Raw genomic sequence first — 13,007 nt, forward strand, 5'->3', positions numbered from 1 at the left:
CAACTGCTGGGCTTCAGAAGGTAATAGCAGGTGGCTCCCAGGAGTTAGGCCAGAGGCCTAAGTTTTTATTGTGCTTTGTTTTACACTAGGTTTTGAAGAACATCAAACTCAAAGAGGTGAAAGATTAGTCTAATTAACACTCATATGTTTTGCTTAGATGCACCAGTAGTTAACATTGTGCTGTATGTGTTTTCACCCCCACCCCCCCCTTTTTTTTTTTTTTTTGGTGTTGCTGTTGAAAGTAAGTTGGAGACCATAAATGCCATTTCACTCCTAAATAAGAGGACACAGGCCAGAGAATGACATTCTCCTGTATAACCACAGTATGAATATCACTCACAGGAAATTCTCCTGATGCAGTAATACCTAACACAGTCCGTATTTGTCTCTCCCATTTGTTCAGTGTTCTGTACTGTTTTTAACTGAGGGTCCAATAAAGACCTTTCATTGAATTCAGTCATCAATTATCTTTAGTCTTTGACCCATAACAGTCCTCCCTCTTGTATGTTTTTTTTTACACACACACCCTCCCCCTTCCATGGCACGTTGTGGAAGCATTTAGGCCAGTTTTATAGAATATCTTACAGTTTGGGTTTGTCTGATCATTTCCCTGTGATTAGATTCAGGTTAAACTTTTTGGCAAGAATAAAATATAGGTGATATATATTTCAGTCACCTAAAATTAGTAAAATGATTCAGGTGACATCCTGTGTGGACTCATAACTCCCAGGGATCAGGGAGATCATCAAACGGTATGTGTTGAAGAAAGGTTATTTAAGAAAATCCGTGTCTGCCGATGAAAACCATCTTGAACATGCATTCCTTTGGGATTCAGACTTGAAAGACAAGGGATACCTGCTTGAATTTTGTGGGACTTGTGTCTTGATATATTTCCAGGAGTAAAAAATCACCCTGCTTTATTATGTCATGGCACATTTGGGAGATGGCCATCACCATTACAAAGCTGACCTTGGTCAAATGAGATTAAAAAAAAAAAAAAAAAAAATTCCTAAGGGGCAGGGATTTACCCTAGAAAGACTGTCAGTTGCCAGAGAGAGGAATTGTAATTTTACTCTGTTAGCAGGGAAAGGGGAAGGACAGGTAATGAGAGCCTTGGAGTCATTTCAGGGTCAAGTTAGTTTTCGTGGCCTTAAGTGACTGCAATCCAGTACCAAGGTAGTTTGTTTTAAAGTTGGAGGATAGACACTGCTTATTTCAACAGGTGGATGTTTCTAGGAGTCCCAAAAAAGGCAGAAGCAGAGCTTGACATGCAGGCAAGATTCCCGGTTTAGAATCGCTCTCAGACCCTCCTGCTCCTTCTGTGTCATGTCCTTTACCTGCCTTACTTGCTAAGGAACGAATCAGCTCATGGTTGACCCTTGTGGGCCTGTCAGTCCCATTGCTCAGGATAGAGAAGACAGGACTGAGCCAGTGTGTTACGGAGAGATGTTCCTGAAGATCTTTTCAAAGGTGATAGTTGGTTCTTAGCATCCTGTGCAGTTAGTGCCAAAGTCGGAGTATGGAAAAGAAGTTGAAACGCTTTTTCTCCACCTTTCTCGCTTTGTAGATGCTAAGAGTTGGAAAAGCAAAAGTAGATGTCTGGCCCAAAACTGCACCAAAGAAAGGTGAGGATGGCCCTCTGGTGAAGGGGAAGTTGGGCCCCTTGCAGTAAAAGACATGAATGGTTTGAGAATTACTGACACTGGTCTTTTTCAGATGAGAACAGCCTAGTTCCTCCTGCCATTGTGGAGAGTGATGGGGAGAGTGATAACTCAGACCGTGTTCCTGTGCCCAGTTTCCAGAATTCCTTCAGTCAAGCTATTGAAGCAGCCTTCATGAAACTGGGCACACCAGCTACTGCAGACCCCCTCTCTGGTAAGGGCAGAGAACTGGGGTGCTTGGTCCGGGTTGTCAAACATGCTGCACAGGAGGCCAATCAGACACTTTTCCTCAAGAGCCTTTAAGTCTAGGTCCTCAACAGTCTAGTATCCTGTCATATTTCGCTTGTTTTTCACCTACGTGCCATCCCAGATTCTTGAGGCCTAGATGTGGAATTCTGAGAACGCTTCCTTTCCCTTCCCACACAGTGGAGAATAGAAGCTCCTCCTTTGAGGAATCCAAGATTGGTAAACGGTGGCTTATAGGTGGCAGGGTCTGGCTCTCAGCCCCCCACACTGTAGTATTCATCATTAGATGAGAAAAACAGCTAGTGTTCATGACGTGCTTGCTATCTGTGTGCCTAGAAGCGTGGTAATTTTACTCTCCCAACAACCATAACAATCACATTACAGATGAGGAAACTTGAGAAACAGGGATGTTAAGTGACTTGCCCCAAGACCAACACCTAACACATGCTACTAAGCTGTCACGTCGAGTCCGACTTTGCAATCCCATAGGACCAGGTAGAACCACCCCACAGGATTTCCAAGGCATAATCTTCAGAGAAGCAGACTGCCACATCTTTTCTCCCATGAGCAGCTGGTGGGTTTGAACCACCGACCTTTCCGTTAGCAGCCATGCACTTCACCACTGTGCCACCAGGTTGTCTTACGTGTGCTGGGACTAGGATTTGAATCCAGGGAGTCTGCCCTTGTAGCTACCAGTCTCTCAGTGATGAACTCTGACCAGAGGACAAGGTGATGGCATTCTAAACTAAGCTAATCTTCTGTGTTTCCATTTAGAAGAGAAAGGAGGAAAGAAAAGAAAAAAACAGAAACAGAAGCTTCTGTTCAGCACCTCAGTTGTCCACACCAAGTGACACTACGGGCCCAGGCTACCTTCTTCATCTGGTTTTCTTTTTTCCTTGCTTTTGTTTGCTGCTGTAATTTTTTTAAGTATTTGAGTTTGAATAGAGTAGCTCTGAGGGGGGAGGGGGTTTCCACAACATGAGGGGGAACCAAGAAAATTTTAAATACAGTGTATTTTCCAGCTTCCTGTCTTTACACCAAAATAAAGTATTGACACTCACCAAGAGATCTCTTCCTGCCAAGGTTTTTAGTTTGCTGCTACATTAGTCTTTTTGACCCACATGTACTTAGTTTTTCTTAACTTTAAAGTTTGAGTCCCTGAAGCATCCCTTGGAGCAGCCCAGAGGGGTACATGACTGCTCTGCTGTGACACTACGTCAGGGCAGTATGGTTTCGGCACACCTATCAGTTTATCCTTTAAAAAGAGTTAAATCTTTTCTCCCTGTTCAGTTCTCTCTCCTCGTTAAGAAACAGAAGGATGGGAATAAACTGGATCGAGGTCATCCAGCTTGTATTAGTTTTCCTTCTGAGATGGCCGGGCGGCTGGCAGATCTTGGTTGCCAGCTTCAAGGAATAGGTTATCTTTGGTACTTACCTGTGTGAGGGAGGGTTTTGCCTCTTGAATGTGGCCTGTTTGATAGTCCAGGAAGGAAAGCTCTTAAGTGTCACTAAGGATGCCTTGGGACCTGCCAGCCTGTAGATCAAACTTGTCTCAAGGGGCGGTGGCCCAAGTTGTAGGAGCAGAAGACCACTGCATCTGGAGGCAGAGGAGGCAGGCTTAAGAGCGGCAGGGCTGCCCATCACCTCCCTTTTGTCTAGAGCAGTCTCCTTATCCCTTTGTTTGAGCTGAATCTGAGCGATGTGAATTCTTTTGCTGCTTAATAAAGTGATTTCTAGATGTACTAGAATGTAAGGTAAATAGTTGCAATAAATCACCTGCACAAGCAATGTGAGCTTTTTGGTTTTTTTAAGTTCATTACAGGTCAGTTAGATATGCTACTTCTTTAAGTATGTTCTTAACCATGTACTGGTGAGCTTGAGCAATTCTGCTGTCACGGAGTAATAATGTCTCTCCTAGTTCAAATAATGTCTCTCCTAGTTCAAGTCTACAAGTTCTAGCTGGGCTTATCTTTGATCTGCCATTCTTCAAAGGAAGACATTCAGAAATGCTAGGTGAATGAGGAGGTTCAGTCCTCAGATGTAGGAGCACACTAAATAAAAAATCTTATTTTTCTGGTAAATGTATAAAGGAATTTGAGTGACAGCCATTTGATTTTGAAGACGACAGACCCTAGAAGTGTCATTAGTAGGTAGCAGACCAAACCTGATCACAAATCTCTTGCCTCTCTAATTCCTGTACACTGAGTATGGCATTCTCACCTGTCTGCAGGTGCCAGGCAATAGGGAAGGGTCACAACTGCAGGAAACTGCCAAAAGTTGTCAGCTGCCACTTGGCTTTGCAATAAAGATACCAGTTGAGGTCAGATTTTATTGTTTTTCCCCTCCAAGGAAAGCACTATACTTCTCCGGCTGACTTGGTTTGCTTGGGACCCACCCTGGGGCCTGGAGGTCAAGGCCAAATGTTCAAAATTCACTGAGTATTAAATAGGAGACTGGTCTTCCCAGCAAGGCTGGGGATAGGGGAAATAGGCTTGGCCAAACATTAACTCCACGAGCTCTTTATGTAATTTAAGTATGTGAAATGCTCCAGAAGCCAAAGACATTTATTAAACCTACTCCAAAGTCAGACTGTTAGATACAAAGATGGCTGTAACTATGAGGGGTTCACACCATACAGAAGCACTTAGTCCTGTAGAACCTAGGTATGAGTACAAAGGTGACTGCGGTTTGTTGGGGGCGAGGCCTCCGTTTCGAGTCGGCAGCATGTCCTCTGGCTGGCAGCCAAGCAGTTTGGAGGGCTACAGAAGATGCTGCCACCTCCCGGGATGTTACGTTCCAACAAGTGAGCTTGAGGTCGGGGCAGTGCAGCCTCCCGTGGTGCTCGGGAAGCAGAATTCTGCCCAAGCTTCCCCTTCCCCTAGTGCGGGTGGCAGGAAGTAGAGGTTCACTCCATGACCACAGCAGCCTCCTCACTGCCGCTATCTGAGAGCTCTTCCCGGCCCGGCTCCTCCAACAAACAGCTCCTTGTGACAGACTTCTGGATGGCTTCCCTCTCTCCTAGAGAGAGAAAGGCAGGTGGAACAGGGATGAAAGCCATTTTGGGGAGTGCCTTCTCACTTACCTGGAGGTCAATCCTGCTCAGTAGGCATTGGGCTGGCACTGCTTACCTTCATCAGTGCAGTTCTGCAACAAGATCAACAGCTGCCTCCTGTTGTACTGAATCAGGAACTTCTGACAGGTTCTGATTGTACCTGGCACACAAAAGGGTTTTGTGGGTAATAGCTCCTGAGAGATCCCTGTCACAGACTCAGAGCTGGGAGCAAGTATCTTGTTCTGGGAGGGCTAGCAGGAAGAACCCCACAGTCAGGACAAACCGAATCCGTTACCTGCTGAAAGGTAAGAGCTCTAGCACATGCTCCTCTTACCTCCCACATGCAAGGTATTGAAGAAACAAGGGTAGCGGTGTCCCTTGTTCTCCAAGTAGGTGATGAAGGGAAGGGCTGACCACACAAGCTGGTAGAAGTCCTTCCGGCATCGAAGAAGCACTATTCCAGTGTAGGCGTTGAGGTATCTCACTGCAACAGGGAAAAAATCATTTTGGATTCACGGGAGCAGGTTAAAAATCCTTTGGATGATTGAGAGCCTACTCTGTGCTCATGAGGAACATGTACATAGCCCAAGAGGCTGTCATTTGAACAAAACAAGGGAATACTGCATGGTTTAAAATCAGTAAGGATGTCCACCAGGGCTGTATCCTTTCACCATTACTTATTTAATCTGTATGCTGAGCAAATAATCCAAGAAGCTGGATTATATGAAGAACGCTGCAGGATTGGAGGAAGATTCATTAACCTGTGAGACGCAGATGACACAACCTTGCTCACTGAAAATGAAAATGATTTGAAGCACTTACTAATCAAAGACTACAGTCTTCAGTATAGATTATATCTCAACATAAAAATCCTCACAATTGGACCAATAAGCAGCATCCCTATTAATGGAGAAAAGACTGAAGTTGTCAGGGATTTCATCTTACTTGGATCCATAATCAACACCAAGCAGTCAGGAAAACAGAAACTGTACACCAAAAACCAAACCAAACTCGCTGCCATTGAGTCGGATCTGACTCATAGTGACCCCTCCTTGGGTTTCTGAGGCAGTATCACTATGGAAGTAGATTGCTCAACCTTCCTGAGGAGTGGCTGGTGGGTTTGAACCGCCAGCCTTCTGGTTAGCAGTCAAATGCCTTAGGCTTTATGCCACCAGAGCTCCTTAAACATTGGACAAATGTGCTGCAGAGGACTTTGGAAGCATTAAAGAGCAAAGACATCACTTTGAAGACTAAGGTGTGCCTAACCCAAGCCATGGTATTTTCGATTACCTCATAAGCAAGTGAAAGGTGGACAGTGAGTAAGAGTTGATACCCTTGAATTGTGGTGTTGGTGAAGAATACTGAAAATACCACGCACTGCCAGAGGGGGAAAAAAAAAAAATCTGTCCTGAAAGTAGTACAGCCAGAATGCTCATTAGAAGCGAGAATGGCCAGACTTCGGTCTTAGCTGTTGGTCATGTTGTCAGAAGGGGCTAGTCCCTGGAGAAGGCTATTAGGCATGGTACAAAGTCAGGGAAAAGGAAGACCGTCAACAAGATGGACCGACATGGCTGCAATGATGGGCTCAAGCCTAGCAATGACTGTGCAGTACTGGGCAGTATTTCCTTCTGTTGCACATGGGGTTGCTGAGTCAGAGTTGACTCAGTGGCACCTAACAACTACTGTATACCAGACTCTTCTAAAGATTCCTGACTGGGGTTGGGTGGCGAAACAGCAAAACACTTTAGGGCCAGCCCTCACAGAAGGGAAATAAAACACCCAGGACATTGCACTCTGCTCAGAATGGAAGGAATTTAAATGAAATAGTAAAATCGGGAGGGGGGTATCACTTAGCAGAACGCAACTCTGTCCTGAAAAACAGGCTGTTTTAGGCCTCGGAGTAGCCAGGAGAGTCTCACCTAGTGTAGAGGCAGTGTACCTGTGATGTGCATTTCATTCTCCAGGACTCCGTTTCAGACATACACAATCAAGGGAATGGTGTGGGTGTAGGGAGGAAGGACCTCAGCCTGGGCTCTAAACGTCTCTGTTCGGCTGATTCTGCAGTAAGTATACACAGGCGTGTGTCCATACTGTACCCGGATCTATAAAGGCTTTTGGAGGGCAATTTTGATAACACGTTTTTTTCCATGAGACGTCAAGTTAGTCAAATAATAGTTCTTACTGTGACCTATGCGCGGATTCCCTCATTTAATTCTCACGTGCTGTTAAGTTCAATCACTATCCTCAATTTATAGATGGCAAAGCTCGTCCCAACTCCCACAGCCTTTGGGTCCCTGCTCTTAGCTTTCTGCCTAGAAGAGTCCAGACGCCGAAATAGACCAATAATGTACAGAGCTACGTCGCGCTTGGCCGGTACGGGGGACTCGTGCCCTTCCTCTTTCCCTTCTCCGGACCCTGTCCGCTCCAAACCCTGCTGTCCGCCCAGGCTCCCCCAGCGCCCTCGCACCCGCGAAGCCGATGGAGCAGGCGGCCAGGCCGAAGGTCCCGTGCACCCTAGCGATCGTGTCCCGTACAAGGCCGTCTAGCACTCGGTCCTCCAGGCTCAGGCGGCAGCGGGGATCGTCAGACACCAGTTCGCACAGCAGGTACCTGCAGCAGAAGGGAAGTGAGCACGGAGCCAGGCTCCAGAGCCCCGGGGGCCGGGCAGGGATTACGTACCGGTGCTTGAACCTCACCATGGCTCTCTCTCTGCGCGCCGGCCTGCTGCGCAAACCGGATGTCGGCGTTCCAGCCCTCGGCCAATGGGAAGTTTGTCTCTTCAGCCTTGCAGCCACTCAGAAAAGGAGGCAGGATGGGGGCGGAGCTAGAAAAGTGAGAGGCAGAGCCCGGTGTCAGTTTCTCAAGCCCCGCCTCCCTGCGCGTCTGCGAGAGTGCCTGCTTCAGGCTGAGATCCGCTCTGACACGATTGTTTGTGGGACTGCAGTCCATAATCTGGCGAGTAGGTCAGGTCCACGGCGGAGTTTGCAATACTGTGTGCGATGCAACCGCTGCGTTTGGTGCCTTCGGGAAGTTTACTTTGTATTCTCTCCCCAAGTTGGACGGTGGAACTTTTGAGGGCAAGACCCGGTCTCAACTCACAGTGCTGGGGAAATCGGGTCCCTGTTTTCGGGTTAGAATTCGGTTTAATTTTTCCATATTGCAAAATACGCCATTATTGTTTGGGCCTTTCAAAAACTTTATGGAGACAGTGTATTGATTCGTTTTCTGCTTATTTGCAAAAACAATCTGTGATCATTCTGTTTTCCAAAATTTTTAGAGAAAAACCTAAGCAAATAAATAATAATAAACTATAATCCTAGCACCAAGAGAGGATAACTGTTAGCATGTAGTGTTTTGTCTTCCGTCTTTCCCCCTATGTCAGTGCTTCTCAAAGTGCAGCTCAGGAACCACTGGGATCTCAGACCCAGGGATTTCAAGAGGTCAGAATTTCTTTCACAATAAAACTACTCGGTTCTTTGCCTTTTTTCACTCTCTGAGAATTGACAGTGGAGTTTTTCAGATGCTATGTGACGTATGACGACACCATCATCCTGACATTCTTGTGCTTTTAGAAGGAGCTCTGGTGATGTAGTGGTTAAGGCATTTGGCTGCCAACCCAAAGGTTGGTCGTTTGAATCCACCAGTGCTCCATGGAAGAAAGACGAGGCAGTCTGCTTCCTTAAAGATTTACAGCCTTGGAAACCCGATGCGGGGGAGGGGTGTCACTGTGAGTCGGAACGACTCAATAGCATTGTGTGTGTTTTAAAAATGTCTTGCTTTTGAAGTCTATGACAAATATCAATAGATGTAGCCCACAAAAACAAAAGATCTTTCGGGTCCTCAATAATTTGAGTGTAAAGGGGTCCTGAGACTAAAGTTTGAGAGTTGCTCCCTTATGCTGAGTTATATATGCGTTTCCTTTTTTTTCTTTTCTTTTTAAGAATAGAGGATCACTGTTCAGGAATCTTTTCTTTTTCCACTGGGATAACTTTAAAATAACTCATTATTGATGTATAATATGCATAAAGTATTGGTATACTGATGTGGTAAAGTGCATTGACTTTTTACATATATATATAGATTTGTGTAACCACCGCCCACATTAAGATATTTAAGAAAAAATATTAAGAACAGTTCCAGCCCTCTTCCCAGTAAAAACCCTTTCCATAAGTTACTGCTCTTTTTTCTATCACCATAGATGAGTTTTGCCAGTTCTTGAACTTTTGTGTCTGGCTTCTTCTTCTTCTTCTTCTTTTTTTTTTTTTTCAACTTTATTATTGTTTTTATTTAGAGGTTATATATAGTTTAAGGAGATATGTACAAGTACTAAGTTGAAAGGAGGTGGAGTGTGATACTTAAGGTTGTGGGTCAACTTGGCTGGGGCTAAGGTGTTGGGCTTCTTTTTAATGTATGCTAGATTTACGTCAATTGCTCTTCTACTTTTGAATACTGTCCAGTCCACTGTTTGGATGTACCTGTTAATTTGGTAAATATCCCCTTGGTAGTCGTTTAAATTATTTCCAGATTTTCTTGTTATACCTTCGATGCACAGCCTTGTAACAAGGGTTATTTGTAGAATTGTGGCCTTGGCCTAACAAGTCCATGAAGGCTAAGAAGGCAAGTTTCAAAAACCAATTATTCACAAGATGTGGGAAGATCTCAATATTCCCATCTCCCCCCATTCTTCGCCAAGTTAAAGGAGGGACGCTGAGCAAGGGGTGGGATGCGGGAGCGCAGGGGCCCTGGAACGGTACCAATCACTGAGCTTTCTCCTTCCTCATCTACCCAGCAGAGGGCGCCAGAGGCCCACGGCGCGGGGAGTGAGGCGGCCCCACCAAACCAACCCAGTCGGAGACGACTCAGAGAGAGTCCTCCTAGGGCTTCCGAGGCGGTATGACTGCGGAAGTAGATTGCCCAATCTTCCCTCCGAGGAGTAAGATTGCCCAATCTTCCCTCCGAGGAGTGGCTGGTGGGTTTGAACCGCCAGCCTTGTGGTTAGCAGTCACATGCTTTAGGCACTACGGCATCAGCGCTGCTCCCTGCGCAACCCCAGTTCCTAAAAATAACATCGCCAGCACTGGGCTGGTCTACTGATCCCAGCACCAAGCCCGTTTTATAAATGCAGAATCTGGGACTCGGACCAAAGTCGCCCATTAAGAAGCAGGACCAGAATTCGCACCCAAAGCCGTCTGACTCCAGTGCCTGTCCTGCCTGCCAGGTGGCGGCTTCGGTGGTCCGTGTAGGGTGATAACGTGGAGACTACTCACGTGGGCGCGAGGCCCTCCTCCTCCACTTAGCAGGCTGGAGGTGTCGCGCAGGTTAATTCACGTCTCGGGACCTCAGTTTCTTCACCTGTGCAATAGTAAGTTACTAACGGTTCCACCTCTGCAGGTAGCTGGCATTTAAACGGTAACTCGTGCAAAACGCCTGGCGCCGGGAGTGCACGGTCGGCGTGGCCGCGGGTGAATGATTTCCTGCTTCCCACGTGCACAGCCCCGGGGGAATCACACTGGGGCAGTCCCAGGCCACCCCCTCTCCAAGCAGGTCCCGCCTCTCAACCCGGGTCCCGACGCCCGGGCGGCGGCGGCTGCAAAGCCGGCTCCCCGCGGTAATTAGCCCGCGCGGCTCGGGCTCAGCCAGCCGCTAATTACACGTCTCCTAATGAGGCCGGCGGCTGTTTGCAATCACCCGCGTCCCGGCGGCTCGGCGCGGGAGGCCGCGGGGGAATCCGCCCGCAGGGGCGTGGAGGGGCGGCTGGCTGAGCCCGAGCTCAGACAGCCGCGCTCCAGGGACGGGTGTGTGTCCTGCGGCGTCGGCCCCCGGGACGCGGGCAGGGTGGGGCGGCGGTGCTCACTGTCCAGCGCCTCCTCGATCCCCCCTCCGAGGTGCCGCAAAGCCATTAGCCCCGCTTCACAGGTAAGCGGGCCCTGGCTGGTACAAAGGGCTAACGCAAGGCTGCGAACTGAGAGGTCGGGGGTTCAAGCCCACACCCACCGCCTCCAAAGGAAAGCCTGTCGATCTGCTGCTGAAACATCGGCCACTGGGAACCTTGTGGAGTGCATTGTGCTCTGACACTCACAGGGTCGCCTTGCGTGGGAAGCAACTCGGCTACCCCAAGCCTGTGCCTTTAACGGTTCATGCACCGCCCGGACCAGTGGGGTAGACACACTCGTTTTTACTACGGTAGTTCTTCTGGAATTCTCAGCCCACTAGCTCCCAGGCCGGATCAGACAGATGCGGGAGGGGCGTTGGGCCGCTCTGCTCCTTCCCAGCTCAAAGTCTCCACCCACAATTTGCCTTTTTGGATCAGACACAAAAACACTGGCAGATTTATGGAATATTAGCTCCAGCAAGACATTGAAAACTGACTTATTTTTCCCCCCCATCTGTGTTTTGGGTGAAAGTTTACACAGCAAATTCATTTTCCATATAGCATTTCATACTCATTTTGTTTCATGACATTGACTGCAATTCCCTAGAATATAGCATCTCTCTTCCCACTTCCTCCCTGTAGTTAACTCTTCCCTGTGTCCTTCCATCCTATGCATTCCTGCCCTTGAGCTATCTCCCTGGACAAATACTGTTCTCCCAGGATTGATTCTCTAAGGAGTGTAGCTACCTGATGTAAATGTTCACTCTATATGCCTGTCTGTTGTTTGGCTGGAAGCCACAGGAGTGAGTTCACTTCCAAACCTGAACATAGTCTTGGAGTTCTCATCAGGCTTTGTCAGACCAGTAAACCTGCTTTTTATGATTTTGAGTTTTGTTGTCCCACCCTAGTCAGGATCTCCTGCAGCGATCCCCTTCTGAGTGGTTGACAGTGGTAGCTGGGCACCATCTAGTTCTTCTGGTTTCATGATCATATAGGCTGAGGTTCACACGGGCCACTAGTCTCTTAGACTAATTGTTTCCATGCATCTTTGGTTTTCTTCATTCTTCTTTGCTCTGGACAAGGAGAGACCTATTGTTGCATTTAGATGGCTGCTTGCAAGCTTTTAAGACCCCAGTTGCTACCCACCAACGTAGGATGTAGAACAGTGTCTTTGTGTAGTATGCCAATTGAGCTTAATGTCCCCTGCGACCATGGTCCTAAGCCTACAGGTCCAATTACTCCATCCTGCAGGGTGGTTGGTTGTGGCTAAGAAGTTATCCTAACTTTGCCCCTTGTTAGTTCTGTTATGTATTTGAATATTCTTCCAAAACCCACTGCCATCAAGTTGATTCCAACTCAAAGTGATGCCCTTTGTGTTGGTTTCTGAGGTGGTAAATCTTTACGGAAGTAGATTGCCCAGTCTTCCTTCTGAGGAGTGGCTGGTGGGTTTGAACTGCTAGCCTTCTGGTTAGCAGTCAAGTGCCTTAGGCACTATGCTACCAGACTTCATTTAGTTGTCATAAAAACCCAACACCAAACCTACTGCCATCGGGTCGATTCTCACTCACAGTGACCCTATAGGTCAGAGTAGAACTGCTCCATGCTGTTTCCAAGTCTGTAATCTTTATGGAAACAGACTGCCTCGTCTGTCCCCCACGGAGCAGCTGGTGGGTTTGAACTGCCGACCTTTTGTTTAGCAGCCGAGTTTAACCACTACGTCACCAGGGCTCCTCTTAGTCCTCATAACAACCCCCCACCATTATGAGGTTCGGTCTCATTATTCTCTAAGGCTGGGAGAGGTGAAATGACTTGCCCAAGGTCACACAGGAAATTGAGCCAACATCTGTCAGACCCAAAAACCTGTGCTCCTAACCCCTTGCACTCAACTCCCTTTCCTGGGAGGTCGGGACCTGGAAGGAAGTTTGGGGAAGGGGAACTCCACTGGGGTACCATTCCAAGGTGCTTTGGCAGCCAGAAGGTCCCGATTATCAGAGAGACTGGTGCCTCCACAGCGGATGGTGGCAAAGGAAAATAGTGTCTGCTTCAGCATTTTGCTAAACAGCGGCTGCCCGTTAGGGGTTGCTTCTCCTCTAACCCTACCAACCAGTTCCCTGTAGAACCCTTATGGGGACAATCTGGGCAAAATTAAACACTCCATCTGCCGGCCAGGGGCCTG

General features: G+C 47.6%; 2 protein-coding genes across 2 annotated transcripts in view; one reads left to right on the forward strand and one right to left on the reverse strand.

Moving 5' to 3' along the window:
- The window catches only part of RNF10 (ring finger protein 10), a 33,626-nt gene extending 30,868 nt beyond the window's left edge, over positions 1-2,758 (forward strand). The window contains exons 15-17 of the mRNA XM_042780616.1: positions 1,568-1,625; positions 1,717-1,875; positions 2,682-2,758. Coding sequence (XP_042636550.1) covers positions 1,568-1,625; positions 1,717-1,875; positions 2,682-2,758 — 294 coding nt within the window. The remainder of the gene's footprint in view (positions 1-1,567; positions 1,626-1,716; positions 1,876-2,681) is intronic.
- Positions 2,759-4,812: 2,054 nt separating this feature from the next.
- Positions 4,813-7,658, reverse strand: POP5 (POP5 homolog, ribonuclease P/MRP subunit). Its single transcript, XM_007938296.1, has 5 exons — positions 7,639-7,658; positions 7,427-7,569; positions 5,294-5,443; positions 5,036-5,119; positions 4,813-4,925 (listed from the first exon to the last, which is right to left on the reverse strand). Exons 1-5 carry the CDS (start codon positions 7,656-7,658, stop codon positions 4,813-4,815), a joined length of 510 nt encoding a protein of 169 aa, XP_007936487.1.
- Positions 7,659-13,007: the final 5,349 nt, after the last annotated feature.

Source organism: Orycteropus afer, unplaced genomic scaffold (assembly GCF_000298275.1).
Source record: "Orycteropus afer afer isolate SDZICR_OR568_19922 unplaced genomic scaffold, OryAfe1.0 scaffold00048, whole genome shotgun sequence".
NCBI lineage: Eukaryota > Metazoa > Chordata > Mammalia > Tubulidentata > Orycteropodidae > Orycteropus > Orycteropus afer.

Excerpts from the sequence above, each read along its gene's own strand:
- POP5 (XM_007938296.1), bottom strand. The coding sequence starts at position 7,658 with ATGGTGAGGTTCAAGCACCG. Across the intron at positions 7,570-7,638 it reads ATGGTGAGGTTCAAGCACCG|GTACCTGCTGTGCGAACTGG; the intron begins GTACGTAATCCC and ends CTTCTGCTGCAG. Across the intron at positions 4,926-5,035 it reads GCAGAACTGCACTGATGAAG|GAGAGAGGGAAGCCATCCAG; the intron begins GTAAGCAGTGCC and ends TTCTCTCTCTAG.